Below are 16,591 nucleotides of genomic sequence, written 5' to 3'. Positions count from 1 at the left end.
AAGGAAATAGAGCGTGCCTCTGGGATAATTTGTATTTATTTCTGGACATCTCTACTTGAGCTGTGTCCTCCTTATATTTCCTTTAGCATGTTCAGTCCTATCTAGGACACAGCAGAGCAGTTTGTACACCATACAGTGGCTTCTGGTCAAGAGGGGAGTCACCCTGAAATGTAGCCCATGGTTTTCTGGTGAGCCCATGTGCCCGCCTTCCCTGAACATGGGGAACCTTGTTTTGCTCATGAAGCTGCCACCTGCTTGTCAAGTCCTGTGCTCATGTGACTGTGCCCACGCGGTTGGAGCATGTAGTTCTAATTCCCTTAAAAATAGGGTGACGGGGACCATATCAGTCTTCTGAAAGCCCTCCGGTGACTTCCTCTCTCACAGTCCAGTCCAGTCCTAACTGTGTATGTTCCGCATCCCATGGCCTCCGATGACCTTCCTTTTTTTTTCCTGTCGGTTCAGTCTCCCTGGCCTATTGGCTGATCCTTGACATGCTAGAGGTGCCCCGCCTCATCCCAAACAACTCACCTTAGGGTTCCTTTGTCTCCCCACCCCCAGCCTCCTTCAGTTCTCTGCCTTCACATGCCACCTTTTCCGTGACCGCCTAACATCCTCTCTCCTCCTTACCCTGGATTTTTATACATAATTTACAGTATCTGATCATTTACTTGTATGTTATTTATCTGTCTCCCCCCAGTTTTTGTTATTTTTTTTAAGATTTTATTTATTTATTTGTCAGAGAGAGTGAGCACAGGCAGACAGAGTGGCAGGCAGAGGCAGAGGGAGAAGCAGGCTCCCTGCTGAGCAGGGAGCCCGAGGTGGGACTTGATTCCAGGACGCTGGGATCATGACCTGAGCCGAAGGCAGCTGCTTAACCAACTGAGCCACCCAGGCGTCCCGTGTCTCCCCCCAGTTTAATGTGAGCTTCACGGAGACAGGCATCTTGAATGAAAATGTCTGTTTCATTCAACCACGTCCCCAGCTCCTGGAACATGGGTACAGTGCCTGACACAGAGTAGGTGAATGAAGAGCCATGTATCAGTTACTTGTGTACTGGAGCCTTGGTTTCTCTAGCTGTGTAATGGGAATAATATATTTTGTGTGTTTCCGAAGATTAATACTAATGTACATCAGACCTCTAAGACACTATCTCTAGAAGGTATCTGCCGTGTACTCGCGGGTATGTGTGTATGTTACCACTCCTGCCAGTGCCAGTACTACTAGCAGCCTACCACTGTCACTACTCCTACCACTCCCACGCCTCCTACCTCCACCAGCGCCATTACACTGTGGCCCCTGCTGCCACAGCCATGGCCCTGTCTCTTGTGCGACAGTGCGCACTATACTCTTTCCAGCCTGACTATAACTCTTTGAATTCTGCTGTGGAAATAACTGTTGAAACACTTTTCCTGAAATAAAGACCACTGCTCCCTGAATAAAGATTTGTATATGATGATGCATGCTGTTTATTTGTGGATCACATTAAAAAAAAAAGTTTTGTTCCATGTATCTCCATGTTGGCCAACATGGGGCTTAGGTGTGGAAGGCACTTCATCGTTGTTTGTTGAGTTGGACAGTACAGATTTAAGTTTGGTCTCCAATATAATGTTGAGAGCTAAGATTTTGAAATGGATACCTGTGTTTGTTGTATTTCATTAGATAATTTCTGCTGCTGAAACATTGACATTGCATCCATCTAGTAAAATTGCTAAAGAAAATCTAGACGTATTTTGTGAAGCTTGGGAATCCCAAATTGGTGACATGTCAACACTGCTAAGAGAAATTAATGACGTGTTTGAAGGAAGACGAGGTGAGAAATGGTCCACATATTTAGATATAGTAATATTTTAATTAGCTCTATTAGTTTTAATGTCAGACCTCAGTTGCAAAATGAATTATAATAACCCAGTGGGTTATTTTTATAGTAACATATCTTCCACAGAGAAATTGTGAAAATGTTGTGTGTCCTTCTTTATTGTAGTATGTAAGCAGTATGATTTATTGTACAACAGTATAGTAGATGTCTTTGAATTAATATTAATATTCTAGTTTTCCTATTGAAATTCAGTCATTCTATATTTTATCTTAATTGTTCTTTTGTTTTAGTACAAAAGCTCTTCTGTAATAGAATTATTCTCTGATTTAATTCTACTAACTTCTACTAATTCTACTAATGAAATGAATGTAGTTATTTGATTTTTGAATTGCTTTCCTTCCACTTGGATGGAATCTCTTTCTTGATGACTACATAATCTTGGAAAATTTCCTGTGATGGGTAAGTTCATTGGTATTTCTACAACATGTAGAATAGCACTATACAATGTATAGGAAGACATCATTTTTATTCTTTATTTTAATAACAGGGACTTTTGTTTATTTTCCATTGTATTGTGTGTCCTCTTATTTATATTTATGTGTTTTCATGTATTTTCCCCCTTTGAATGGCTTCTATTAGCATCAAGCATGCTTTTTTTTTTTAATAAAATGTCCTTAAAGCCACAATAACATCAAATTACACATTTATTTTTGTTGACTTGAACATCTAAACATTTCATATTTTAAAAAATACCTATTTAGGATAATTGCTGATTTGCTTTTTAAAATCAAGAAATTAGATAGACTTTATAAGTATATGCAAATTTGTGAAGTATAATAAATGTTTACCATGCTTTTACATTTAAAGTTTTCTGTGATAGCTAGTCTAAATGGCTAATCCTTTTGATGCTTTTATAAAGTATAAGCATGTGGATTTTCATGTGAGGCAGTTTTCATATATTAAAAGGTAGAGTGATAATGTTGATTCATGTCTGAAGAAGGTCATTTGACTGTAGGATGTGTTTAGGAAATGAAGAAAGTGACTTCCCCATCTTTCTCAGCACGAGCACCCACTACAGATAGATGAGAACTGAAACAGGAAAACCCTGTACTTATGTTTGGGCCACATGGTCTCTGGTTTCTTTTACTCTCAAGCTGGATGTTATTAAAATGGTCTCCTCTTTGGGTTTAGGTAACATATCCTCAAAAAAATCAGGGCTTCTTTAGGGCTTCGTAGGTGGGGAGCTGTTGCCTCCATCAATGACACATCCATTGTTGAACTGGAGAAGAATCTTGCTGTTCAGAAGGATCCTTAAGTGGAGTTAACTGAGATGGAGGTGGTTGATTTCTTGTACTTCCTTTCTTTGTCCTGACCTTTATCAGTAAGCTCATAAGAATAGCTTTTCTGACAAAGATGTTCAGCTCTGGGTGAGCAATTATTGATTGGCTTGAGTCCAGTGTCACAGTGTTGTTTTTCCTGTTCTGTACAATTATTACGACAAGCCTGCCTATTACCTTGCACCTGTCCACTACTTTCCATACAAAGGACACAGTGTATTCTTCAGATCCTGATTTCTCTCTGCTACTGTTATAACTCATGTTACAGCTATTATTGAAAAGCCTTTGCTGTATTCTAGCTACCTTTGTTCTGCTCTGAGTATCTTGACTCTCATTACTAGAAGAATTATCAAATATGTTTGCAAGAATAGTTTAACCAACCAATTAAAGCAAATAACATGGTAAGCAATGAGAAAGGGACTCAGAGCTAGGTCATTGTCCCTCTTACCCTGAGACATGCAAATTTCACAATAGGGCCTCCTGGGATTGTTTTGAGAACTCAAAAATCACTACTTGTCTTTCTGCTTTCTCTCTTCATCTATTTCTGCCTTCTTACCAAACCCTCCTGGGAAGCTACGGTCTTTATATTAGAAAGGACCAGATCAGAAAGACTCCACTTTCCCTTAATGGTGAATATGTAGTCATAGAGCTTAGAATTTGAGATTATTTTAGATAACTAAGTGTTGAAAGAAGCCTCCTCTAACAGCTTGGAAATTGTACTTCAAAGAGGCTGAATTTCTCTTGCTCTGTTTGAACCATCTTAGAATTAGTATGACTAGGCTTCAGTATACAGAGATTACCCAGTGGCTGTGTTCCATAGCTCTGTGCCTAACTTATCACTTGGCAGACTGGATGTATAAGGTGCTGTTTGCGGAAAGGGGAGGCATAGAAGGAGGAACATGCTTGTGGATAAATATGAGTTAAATAAGAGTTCATATAAATATGAACATGGAGTTCAAAACAAGGGAATGACCTATCCAGACAAGAGATGATGAGATGACGATCGTAGAAATGGAGAAAAAAGGACTGACTGAAGAAGAATTTTGCAGGTCATATTGGTAGGATTTGGTGATTGAGTGTAGAGGTAAGGGAGAGTTTGAGGATGACAACTGGGTTTGGATTAGAATACCCCAGGCCTGCTCCTGTAGTTAGCTCCCAATCACCTATCCTTCAATAGTTAGTGATTCATTTTCAGTGGGTCTAGGACATGATCTTTCTGATCATGCCATGCGGAGCTCCTTCCAGAATCAAAAAAGCTAATTGTGGGAACTTCTAATAGGGAATTATATGGCACATCTTTAGTGAAATAGTGAGACTTTTTTGTCCTTGGGAAATTAGCTTTAGTTCATAGAGATGCAGAAGAGCTCTGGATAGTGAAAATGACAGCAGCATTTCTCAGGTTTTCATAAGAGATCATTTTGGTACCCTCATCAGATGAGAGGGGCTCTTGAGTTTAACCCTGAACTTGGTTTATCTGGAGGGGTAAGGTGAGCAGTAAAGATGGTGCAATTGTGGTGTTGATTTAGGGAGTATTAAACAAAGGATTTGGGGAGTACTAAAATTATAACAGTGAAAATAGTGCTTTGAAAACAGGTTTTATAATTCAAATATCGACTCTGTTTTCCCCATTAAAATTCCTGTTTTTCCAGTTACTTCTAATGTTTATAATGTGTTTTCATCAGAGGTAGGAATTGTTTGTTAATGCTACTTCTTGAATTTGATATAAGAGCTAAACATAACTGAGTTAATGTATTTGCTCTTAGAATCAATGATAATAATTAAGCTTGTCTGGAAAAAACAGGTATAAAATTAAGTATAAAATGATTCAGATTAATGATTTTTGGTATTTTTATCAACTTTTAAAAAATGATTATTAAACTTAGCTTAAATTGGAATTGGGGGAAAGAGGAATAACCTTACCTGCATAGCATTTGGGGAAAAGCTATCCTGAAGAATGGTGAGTTTTGCCATTATCCTCAAATATGCAAATCATTGTGAGTTGAACTAAATTGTGGGAATAGGGAACACAGCAAAGTATGTGTAAGACAGTCTTGGGGACTGGAGTGCCATTGATTAACTGGTGGTGGTGATGCTAGCAAACCAGATTATGTAAAGGCCCCTTTTTTCATTGCATTTATTTCTCCCTGCCTTCTGGTTTCTTTAACTGTGTTGTTTCTCAGAGAAGTAAGAGGTACTAAGATAGGTGTTTTTTTGTTTTGTTTTGTTTTGTTTTTTGTTTTTTCTCTAGGAGACTAAACGTGAGCATTTCAGGGTCATAGGCACTATGGAGGATCACAAGGGTAGATAATACAAGATTGCCCACGCCTAAGCTAATTATGCTTAAGTAATGATTATGCTCCTTTTTGCAGCTTATTAAGACCACTTTTTAGGGATATGATGGGCAGCATTTGGACTTTGATTTAAGATATATGATCAATTTTGAGGTTTTAAATGACTTAAAGTCTTCTGTTAATCTTTCACTGCTAAATCAGGCACTTTTTATATCAGGGCTAGGAGACAAGTTATGGAAATAATGTATTTTTTTTAAAGATTTTATTTATTTATTTGACAGACGGAGATCACAAGTAGGCATAGAGACAGGCAGAGAGAGAGGAGGAAACAGGCTCCCCGCTGAGCAGAGAGCCCGATGTGGGGCTCAATCCCAGGATCCCAGGATCATGACCTGAGCCAAAGGCAGAAGTTTCCACCCACAGAGCCATCCAGGCACCCCGGAAATAATGTCTTTAAATTGTTTTTTTCTCTCTCACAATTCTGAGAACAGAAAATCATTAATAAAAGTAACTTACAATTCTGACATTACAAAGAAATGATTTGAACCATAAAGCTATTCCCGAGTACCAATGGCTGACCTGTAATGACAATTCATTTTCTAGATCAGCGCTGTTTCACAGAAATGAAGGTGAGCCACATATGTAGTTTAAAGTTTCCTAGGAGACACAAGAGAAACTTAAAAAGAAATAGGTGACATTCATTTCAATGTTTTTTACTTAACCCAATGTATCTGTTTATAATCAATACTTAAAAATTATTAATGAGGTCTTTTCCATTTTTTTCCCCTTTATATGAAATCTTCAAAATCCAGTATGTACTTCATACTTACAGCAGCACATCACAATTCAGGCTGGTCATGTTTCAGTTGCTCAACAGTCACCATGGCTGGTGGATTCCATATTTAGCAGCACAGCTGTAGGCGAAAACTTAAATATTTGTGAACAGGCTCACTCTGTTCATGGAACAGTCGTTCTGTAAGAAAGTATATGACTTAGTGTTCTTACACAGTATTTACTTTCATTAGGTGAAACGGTATGAAATTGCTCTTTTTATATTTCAAAAGTGGCTGAATATCAGCAATTTCATATGGTTCTACCTGGTATATTACAGCTGAACAAACTCCCATTCCTTGAAGTCAACAAGCAATTACCGTTCAATCTTCCTGTGAGTTCTTTCCTCTAGTCACAAACTAGGCTTTAAAAACAATCTACCGTCCATTGTAACCTGAGTTCATCCATGATCCAGAAGTTTGAAATGTGAACGCACAGGGTTGCACATCACATGCCTCCTTCCTTCTTTTCTCAGTTCCTGTGCTTCCTGCGGGGGCTGACCCACAGCTGAGAGACTGCTGTTTGGTTTGCTTCATCCTCCTATCTTGTATACTCGAGTTGCTCTCTTTGACAGGAAGAATATTTTAAGAATTTAGCTGTAAATGCTTTGGTTTGATAGTCACAGAAAAGGAAACAAGCACTAATAACCAGTATGGATAAAAGAAGAATCTGGTTTCATCAGAGGCAGCTGCTGTAAAAGATTTCACTAGGAATGAAGCTGTTGTAAATATAAGTAAATAGCACTGAGATACTTTGCCTTTCTGCCGTTACATCCGGGGGAGGGAGACATTCTCCAACCAGGTACCTTAGAGATACAACTGTTGACAACCTTCGTGTTCACCAAATTACAATTTTGTTTCTGAAACACACGTAATTAATAGACTAAATTACCAAAACTAATATACTAACATTCCTATTTAATAATATTAAGAAGATTAAACGTGAATAATAGAAAATACTCTAATAGAAAATTTGTTTTAAGTTGTATGTGTTATTTGTAGGAGAGAAGTATGGCTACCTGTCACTTCCAAAGCCAATGGTAAGTAGAAGAGTTTTGTACATTCTGGAATGTTTTGAACTCAAATTATAAATTTGAGACTGAAACTGATGCATCAGACTGCATTCTAAAATAGTATCCACTAGATGGCCAGCTTGGTGACATGTATGAAGATGGCCTCTGTACTTTTTCAGACTGTTCCCTTTCAGTCTTCATTACATACTTTAATAATAATCATTTGTAAAAGTAAAAATAATGAAAACATAACTGAATTAAAAAATAATAAGACAGGGTGGGTGTGAAGTTCTATAATAAAATAAACCCTCAAGGGGTGCCTGGGTGGCTCAGTGGGTTAAAGCCTCTGCCTTTTGGCTCAAGTCATGATCTCAGGGTCCTGGGATCGAGCCCCACATTGGGCTCTCTGCTCAGCGGGGAGCCTGCTCCCCTGCCCCGCCACGCCTGCTTGTGATCTCTGTCTGTCACATAAATAAATAAAATCTTTTTAAAAAGAAGTAAACCCTCAAAACCTCAAAGCTTATGTCTTAATTGCTTTATCAATTGCTTTCTAGTCTACCAGACAAAGGAAAAAGATACAGATGATGTGACTCTCTGTACAAGGAGGGGCCAGAGAAATCATGGATCATCTGTGTTTTCCCGTGAACATAAGGGGCAGCTTGTTCTTGTACATGTGTGTGGCTTTAGAGTTTCCCCACATTCATTGTCTGTCCTATTTCTTCTCTAGTAAGCAGCATTAGAAAATCACAAAAGGGCTTTGTTAAATGAACAAATATAAACTTATGGTTTATAAGTTTATAAATATAAACCATAAGTTTATATTTGCTCATTTAGAGTTGAGAAGAGTTGAGGCTCTTCTGTTCTGCAGTGGAACTGGGGAAAGAACAGCTGGTCAGAAGTATCAAGTTGTGGTAATAATAAGGGAAACAAAAAACAAGGAGATACACATATGCTACTAGCCTCCTGCCCCTTCATGTTCACTAGCCCAACCATTCTGGAATTCCTGCCCCAATTAGGGGAGCTCCCACCAGACTTTATATTGAGGGGAATGGCCAACCTGGGCTGCCATCTTCTGAGAGCTTTTGCATATATTTCTCAAAGAAACATTGCTATTGGTAGTGGTGTCTATTTTTTTTTTAAGATTTTATTTATTTGACAGAGAAAGCACACAAGAAGGGGGAGAGGCAGAGGGAGAGAGAGAAGCAGTCTCCCTGCTGAGCAGGGAGCCCAATGAAGGGCTTGATCCCAGAACCCCGAGATCATGACCTGAGCCAAAGGCAGATGCCCCACTGTTGTTCATGGAAATAGGCATCTATGGGCTAGCCTTGTAACCAAACAGCAATGTTTTCGCCTCTCCTAGAGGAACCATATTCTGTGTTCTATATAGCTTACACACAAACAAACTTGCTCTTTCAGAAATAGGGGCCCATCAAATATGTTGACTCACATATGAAGTGCTATATTCTAAGTATAATTTCCTATCCAGCCTGGGGTAGAGGATCAGGAACGGGGATGTCAGTGACACTAGAGTGCTGAAATTTAGCCCTCAACGGGGAAATTGGTTAAAGGAATTGAGCTCCAGAGTCTTAACAGTAGGAACATGTGGAAAACTACATGTAGTGGCTAATTTTATGACATTTCATAAAAATAACTCAATAGAGGGACCAGGAATGTTTGGAAGTGTAATAACTGGACTCTGAGAAGACTGCAGAAGTCTTTAAGTCCTTCTGGTACATGATCTGCTTTCCCTGGTCCTGGGTTTCTAACTACTTAACCTGTTCAAAGCTCAACTTACATGCTAGAAGAGTATTTGCAAATAGTTGGTTGTTTCAACTTAATTTAACATAGTTTAAGTATGTTCTGAAAATGTTTAAATTAAAATTTTATTACAGGCAATTTGCTTCATTTTCTATCACTATTGTATTTCCTCACAATTAACCGTAATGCTTTTTAAGATGTCTTAATCTTTTCATTGTCATAGAAGAATAACGCAAACCTGAAATCATTAAAACCAGACAAGCCTGACTCAGAGGTAAGACCTTTTTCCTTTAACAGTCTTACTTCTAATCTTCTTTTACATCAATAATGACAATATTGTGGTGATTAAAATGTGTGTTTTACAGGAGCAAGCCAAGATAGCAAAGCTTGGACTTAAGCTGGGTTTGCTTACCTCTGATGCCAACTGTGAGATCAAGAAATGGGGGGATCAGGAAAATGAGATTGTTCAAAATGGGCGAACCATGTCCAGTATGGCCTATTCTGTGTATTTATTTACCAGGTAAATATAGTTACACTTTGATTCTTTTAAATCAGTTTCATAATAGTCAATGCAAGGGAAGGCTCATTTTATTTTATTTTATTTTTTTAAGATTTTATTTATTTATTTGACAGACAGAGATCACAAGTAGGCAGAGAGGCAGGCAGAGAAAGAGAGGGAAGCAGGCTCCCTGCTGAGCAGAGAGCCCGATGCGGGGCTCGATTCCAGGACCCTGAGACCATGACCCGAGCCAAAGGCAGCGGCTCAATCCACTGAGCCACCCAGGTGCCCCGGGAAAACTCATTTTAATCGTTAATAGGTTAGAGTCAATTTCAAATAGTCTGTAAAAAAAACTAAGTTCTTATGATAATTAAGTGAATGCAACAAGAAGACATTTATATAAATAGGATTTAGATTTAGAAAATAACCAGGTTGTGTCCTGTTCTTTTCCTAATTTTGAAATAATTTTGCATTCTGATTTTTGTCATTCTGTGTATCATTCTCTCTTCCAGCCAGCATCAGTAAGTTTAGAATAACATGCCTTTTAACCCTTTATGCAAGTGATTTATAATTGATTAGATAATACAGATTGATTAGATAATACATTATTAGATAATATTATATATATTAGATAATTAGATAATTATTAGATAATAATTGATTAGATAATACAGATCAAAGAATAGAACCATGAGGACTACAGCTTTAACAGGGTGCCAGATCTCCATGAATCAGTATTCATTATATAGCAGAGAATTTTCCTAACTTAGTAAACTTAGTAACTTAGTAGTAAACTATACAACCTATGTTCTCTGTCTTGACCACATTATAAGACTCTTACCAAATGCCTCATCGAGGTCCATGTTGATCACATTCTACAATCTTCTATTACAATGTATATTTAAGGCATAGTAATTCCATGTTGCTAAACATTTATCAGTTATCTGCTCAATAATCTGTTCTAGAATTTTTTCAAGGAATAACTTCAGACTTTTCACTAATTTTCTGAAATTTGTCTTTTTTATTATTGGAAACCTGAAAAATACTTGATATCTCTAATGCTATGGCTCTACTCCTACACCTTTTGATTTTGAAAATATTCTCAGCAGTGGTTCACACCTATAAGTTATTTCAGTATTTTGCAATGTAATCTGTTTCATGTGGAGTCTTTTTTTCTTTCATTTTTAAAAAAAGATTTTATTTATTTATTTGACAGAGAGAGATCACAAGTAGGCAGAGAGAGAGAGAGGAAGAAGCAGGCTCCCCGCTGAGCAAAGAGCCTGTTGGGGACTTGATCCCAGGACCCTGAAATCACCACCCGAGCCAAAGGCAGAGGCTTAACCCACTGAGCCACCCAGGCGCCCCTCATTTGTTTTTTAAAGACTTATTTCTTTAGTTTTAGAGAAAGAGAGAGAGAGAGAGAACATGCCCTTGTTAACAGGGGGAGGGGCAGAGTGAGAGCGAGTCTGCTGCAAATTCCCCTCTGAGAGCAGAGCCTGTCTGCGGTGGTGCTCGATCTTATGACCTGAGCTGAAGCCAGGAGTCAGTCACCCAACCAACCGAACCATCCAGGCGCCCCTCATCTGGAGTCTTAAGCTCAGTTGAACTAGATAGTGTAAGGGCCTATTTAGCCAGAGCAGCCATTTTGTTGTTTATGCAGTAAAACTTAAAATTGACCCTACCCCCCCCTCCCAGGGGAACTTACTTAAAAGCAAGTCCGGGGAAACAAGTCCCAGGGAACAAAACCCAAATATAAGGGTGGGTCAGGTCAGGTGGAGATAACGGCCCGAATGCAGGGATGAGTTGGGTCAGGTGGAGACATCCAATCAGTAGATCGAGCATACTGTCTCCCTAGCTACCAAGGAGTGTGGGCCCCACCTTTTGGGCGCCAATTCTGACCAAGGTGATAGGCTAGTTCAAATAGCTACTATGGGGTGAATTGTAACTCAGTTGGCCACCCGTGTGTGACCTAGCATGACTGTGCAGCTTTCTCTGTGTGTTGCAATCTCATTGGCCACCTGTGTGTGGCCAGGCTCAACCACATGGTCTTTGCTCTATAAAAGTTAGTCTGTGAGGCAGGGAGGGGTTGCCCTCTCTGTAAGAGGCGTGGCCCGAATGGTTTGTTTGATTCTTGGTGCTTGGCGGAAATAAAACTTTGCTTGACCTTTGCTTTGTATCAGTCTTGCTCCTTTGACCATGGACCCATTATTGGGCGACCCAACATTGGGGGACCCAACATTGGGCGACCCAACATTGGGGGACCCAACATTGGGGACCCAACAGATAGGACCTCCACAACTCTGTGGGCATTGGGGTTCAATAAATAGCACCCTTTTCCCTACCCAAGTTCTGAAGAAAATGAAAAAATAAGCAAAAGAATAGGCACTGTAATGTTTATAGTGATAAAGCTATTATTGGATAATGTAGTTTATATCCACTAGCAAGTAGGTTTTTTTTTTTTTTTTTAAGATTTTATTTATTTATTTGACAGAGAGAAATCACAAGTAGATGGAGAGGCAGGCAGAGAGAGAGAGAGAGAGGGAAGCAGGCTCTCCGCTGAGCAGAGAGCCCGATGCGGGACTCGATCCCAGGACCCTGAGATCATGACCTGAGCCGAAGGCAGCGGCTTAACCCACTGAGCCACCCAGGCGCCCAGCAAGTAGGTTTTTAAAAGTGATCTCCAGAATTCAGAAATCTTCCTCTACAGGGACAGAATGCATCTCTTAAAATACCTGACAGAGGAGGTGCCTCCTTAAAGGCAGCTTTATTTCCAAGAGAAGAAAGAAAAAGGAAAGGCCTACCACATCCAATTTATTTTCGCAAAGTCACCAGAAAGACTGAAAAGCTAAATAAATGTCCACACTCTTCTCTGGGAAGAAACAAGAGGGAGAGCTGAGAGAAGTGAGGGAAGTTGCTGGTGAAGATGTCTCGGCCCAGAAGGAAGGGTAGGAGTGAGGGAGGAGATGCATTTCCCTCTCGCGGCACTCTGCCTTTTCAAGATACAGAATTCTCCTGGAGAGCGCAGGAGAAGTGGTAGGAGCTGAATGATTTGGCCTCTGCTCAGCAGTCATCTGTTAATACTTGACCATACTTTCCAGCATCGGTGACCTTTCCTCTTCGGTGGTTTCCTTCCTTTGTGCTTAATTGTTTTTCTCCGCAAGCTTCTCCTGGGATTGAGTCTTGATAACACCTTTTTTCTTAGTTCCTGTCTTTTTAAAATCTGATGAGTGACATTTGCAGAAGAAAGTGAAATGGAACTCCTTCGTTTACTTACACCAAATGCTCACAGGTTAGCTGAAATAACAGATCTTGACCTTTGGCTGCCATCATGCTAGTTATCGCCCAGTGATAAAAGTCAGATCTTTAAAACCAAAAATTTGTTTTGACTGATGAAAACTGGAGGAATATCATTATCACTAAATAAATGTAATTCAGTATATAAAATCTTCCTGAACAGAGGATTCATTAGTAGAATTTTCTGTTTAACTTTTTAGCTGCTTCTTTTATTTCTTGTTTCTTGTTTCAGAATACTCCAGGGTGATATGGTCAGCATTTTTTGTTTGAGGGTCAGGATAGTGGATTCTGGTAAGGGATGACATGCATCCCGTAGAGACTAGGAAGCAAGAGAGGCTGCATTGTGAGGGGTAGGAATAACTAAAGCTCTGTGGAATGGGACTTGTTACCGGACATAGTTATTAGACAGAAATGCTCAGTTCAGGGAAAAGAATGGATTTTCTGGAATGGGTAACACTTTGTGCCGTTTTGACACATGTGGGTGGTAGATCTGTGGTAAAATCTCAGGCTGGCTTTGTTTTCTACCCACACTGTCAGCCTTTGTTTTTCCCTTACATTTTTTTCTGTTTTCCCTTAATACTTGGGATTTGCCAGCCTCGCCTAGTTGCTTGTTTCTTTTTTAAAATATTTTTTAAAGATTTTATTTATTTATTTGACAGAGAGAGATCACAAATAGGCAGAGAGGCAGACAGAGAGAGAGAGGGAAGCAGGCCCCCCGCTGAGCAGAGAGCCCGATGTGGGACTCCATCCCAGGACTCCAGGATCATGACCTGAGCCAAAGGCAGTGGCTCAACCCACTGAGCCACCCAGGTGCCCCATCTTTTTAAAAATATTTTTTAAGGATTTATTTATTTGAGAGAGAGAGAATGTGTGTGAGCAGGGGGAGGGGCAGAAGGAAAGAATCTCAAGCAGATTCCCTGTTCAGTGGGGAGCCTAATGTGAGGCTTAATCCCATGACCCGTGAGATCATGACCTGGGCACCTCTTGTTTCTGAGACCCACCTGTTAGCCTTCACAATATCCAGTTTTACAGTTTTCCTGGGCAATTTTATAGCTTTTCCTCAGGCTGTTGTTTAAGGTTGTCTTAACAATGTATATAATTTCTTAGTAATTTGTAGGTGATAATTCATATTTCTTGATAATTTTAAAGGTTTTACTTTTAAGTACTCTCTACACCCAGTAAGGGGCTCAAACTTACGACCCGAGATCAAGAGTTACGTGCTCTACCAACTGAGCCTGCCAGGCATCCCAATTTCTTAATAATTTACATATTTAAGACTAGTGCCTTATAGCTTAAAACAATTTCAGACTTACTAGAGCCTTATAGATCTTTAAGTGGCTTCTGTTCCATAATTTCATTTGATGATTACAGGGGTTTATCAAAGAACAGAAAATTTGTACAGGTCACAGATGTTGAGGGCAGAATTGGTTGTTACCAGATTTCTTCTGATTCACGCGTCGTTTACTGCTCTTCTTAATGCATTCTGCTGTTCTTTTTGCTGTGGTTTGCTTTTTGTTTGTAGGGGTCATGGTTCTTGGTAGTTTTCAATCTGATGTTCCCTAATCTTCTGATGAGAGTGGTAGCACAAATATTATGACTATTTTATAGACTCTGTGCTGAAACTTAAATGATAAGCCTTGTCAAAGTTTTAGAATTAAAAATGAGAATTTTTTGAGCTTTGGTCTGATTCTCTCAACATTATGTAACAAAGGCCGTTTGTTTAAGACATATTGTCAGATCTCATGTATTTAATTTGTGAAGCAAAATGAGAAAGTTAAAAAGGAAAAATAAGACTTAAATATTGCCAATTTTAAATTTATTTACATTATAAAATCAACTTATATTATGTTCCCTGAAAAAATTAAAGTGCCCTAAGAAGTAATAAAGTCATAGGGGCACCTGGGTGGCTCAGTGGTTTAAGCCTCTGCCTTCAGCTCCGGTCATGATCCAGGGTCCTGGGATTGAGCCCCGCATCAGGCTTTCTGTTTAGTGGGGAGTCTGCTTCCCCCTCTTTCTCTGCTTGTCTCTCTGCCTACTTGTGGTCTCTGTCTGTCAAATAAATAAATAAAGTCTTTAAAAAAAAAAAGAATAAAGTCACAATATTATTAGTCTATTCAATATTACTCTTCAAAACTTGGGATCTATTAATACACAAAATACTCTTGAACTTTTATGTTATGAAACCAGTTATCAGACAGTAACTTTTTCTTAGACCTCCTTAATAATTCATTTTATTTCAGAGGAGAAGGGCCACTGAAAACTTCCCAGGATTTAATTCATCAACTAGAGGTATGTTTTATTTCCATTCTATGCTATTAATTTAATTCTGGATGTAAAGTGGGTAATAACAGATTTTCTAAATGATTTACCATATCATGTTTGTATGCTTACCTCTGCACACACATGTTTAGAGAAAAGTGAAAAAGCAGAGGGCTTGCAGTAGCATTTCATGAAGTTTTTTTGGAATATCTTGTATAAAATTCAAATATTATAAGGATAAAACAGAATGGACTTTGTTGACCGTCAATAGGTGCAGTAAGTTACAGGTTTTCCAAGTAGGTGGAAATATCCTGTCAGCAGATGCAGTATCCTGGATACTTTCCTGAATTCCAGGAAGGCTTTTTGGCCTCTTCATTATTGGATTGGATGAATGATATTGAGCAAATGAGGACAGCACATGGAAAAGGATCTGTCATAGGCTTGAGGCAGTTGGAGGGTACTTGGCACAGTTTCCTTCTTCCCTTCCATATTCCTGCTGATATAAGGCATTCAGGGAGGGGCAGACACACTCATCCCCACCCCATGCACCAGCGTATCTAATGGAACTCCATGTAGGCCCATCTTGAATTCTTCTCCCTCAGTTAGAGGCTTTCAATTGGCGAGTGGGTTGCAAGATTACTTTCTCTAATTCTCATGTTATTTTGTTTGCTTTTCTAGAACCATGGGCATTCTCCTATTAGAAATGTGTCATTTCTGTCACTTTCTTACCTTTAATAGTTTCCTTTGGCATTCCCATGCGCTGCTACCAGAGCCTCTTCAGTAAAGGGATTTTACCTTAGGTGGATGATTATCATCAGAGTCAGAAGACTTATAGAAAATATTTTTTTTATAAAGTCAACTATAAATGAGCAATTCCCTTTGAAACAGATGGAATAAATTCTGGATTCACTGTGTTCCATTTGGCTCATATCCATTTGAAGTCATACCACACCACAGGGGATATTGAACTGCAAAGATCCACTAGTGACCTTCCTCCTGTGGGAGTTTATTCATTAAACCAGTGTCTGCTGAATAGTCTATGATGAACATGAAGCGCTCATCAAGTATTTATTGAGCTTCCACCCTGTGTCAGATCCTGAGGGAAGATCTCCGTGGAGAAAAGAGAACAGAACAAAGCCAGTGTTGGCCTGGAGCTTACATTCTAGTGGGAGGAGGTAGGCAGGAGAAAGTTAAGTAGGTAATAGCCATATATAAGCATTTAGAGATAAAATCAAGAAAGATAAAGAGAGAGGTGATAGAAGGGTGGCAAGAAAAGACCACTTGAAGGGGGTCAAATTTGACTAGAAACATTAATGAATGAGAGAGTAAGTTGGATGTCTGGGGGTAGAATATTTTAGGTAAACAGAGCAAGTGCCGAGGCCCTGAGATGTTGGGGTAGGCTGGAGGGGTCTGAAGAAAAGGAGGCAAATTCTCTTACTGGAATGGAAAGAGCCAGGAGGAAAGTGGTAAGGTATGACATCTCTGTAGCCATGG

General features: G+C 39.3%; 1 protein-coding gene across 2 annotated transcripts in view; it reads left to right on the top strand.

Annotated features, from left to right (window-relative positions):
* Positions 1-16,591, top strand: part of CTNNAL1 (catenin alpha like 1) — a 62,947-nt gene that overhangs the window by 43,572 nt on the left and 2,784 nt on the right. Inside the window, exons 11-15 of one of the 2 annotated variants that reach the window (XM_045081667.1) lie at positions 1,660-1,810; positions 7,277-7,314; positions 9,272-9,319; positions 9,411-9,565; positions 15,079-15,127. In XM_045081667.1, the coding sequence (XP_044937602.1) occupies positions 1,660-1,810; positions 7,277-7,314; positions 9,272-9,319; positions 9,411-9,565; positions 15,079-15,127 (441 nt within the window). Of the gene's footprint in view, positions 1-1,659; positions 1,811-7,276; positions 7,315-9,268; positions 9,320-9,410; positions 9,566-15,078; positions 15,128-16,591 lie in introns of both variants that reach the window. The other variant, XM_045081666.1, reaches the window with a different exon arrangement.

The sequence above is a fragment of the Mustela putorius genome, unplaced genomic scaffold, assembly GCF_011764305.1.
Source record: "Mustela putorius furo isolate JIRA1106 unplaced genomic scaffold, ASM1176430v1.1 tig00000580_pilon_pilon_pilon, whole genome shotgun sequence".
Classification (NCBI taxonomy): Eukaryota; Metazoa; Chordata; class Mammalia; order Carnivora; family Mustelidae; genus Mustela; species Mustela putorius.
Note: the sequence above shows the minus strand (reverse complement) of the source record. Positions and strands in the feature narration are given on the sequence as shown.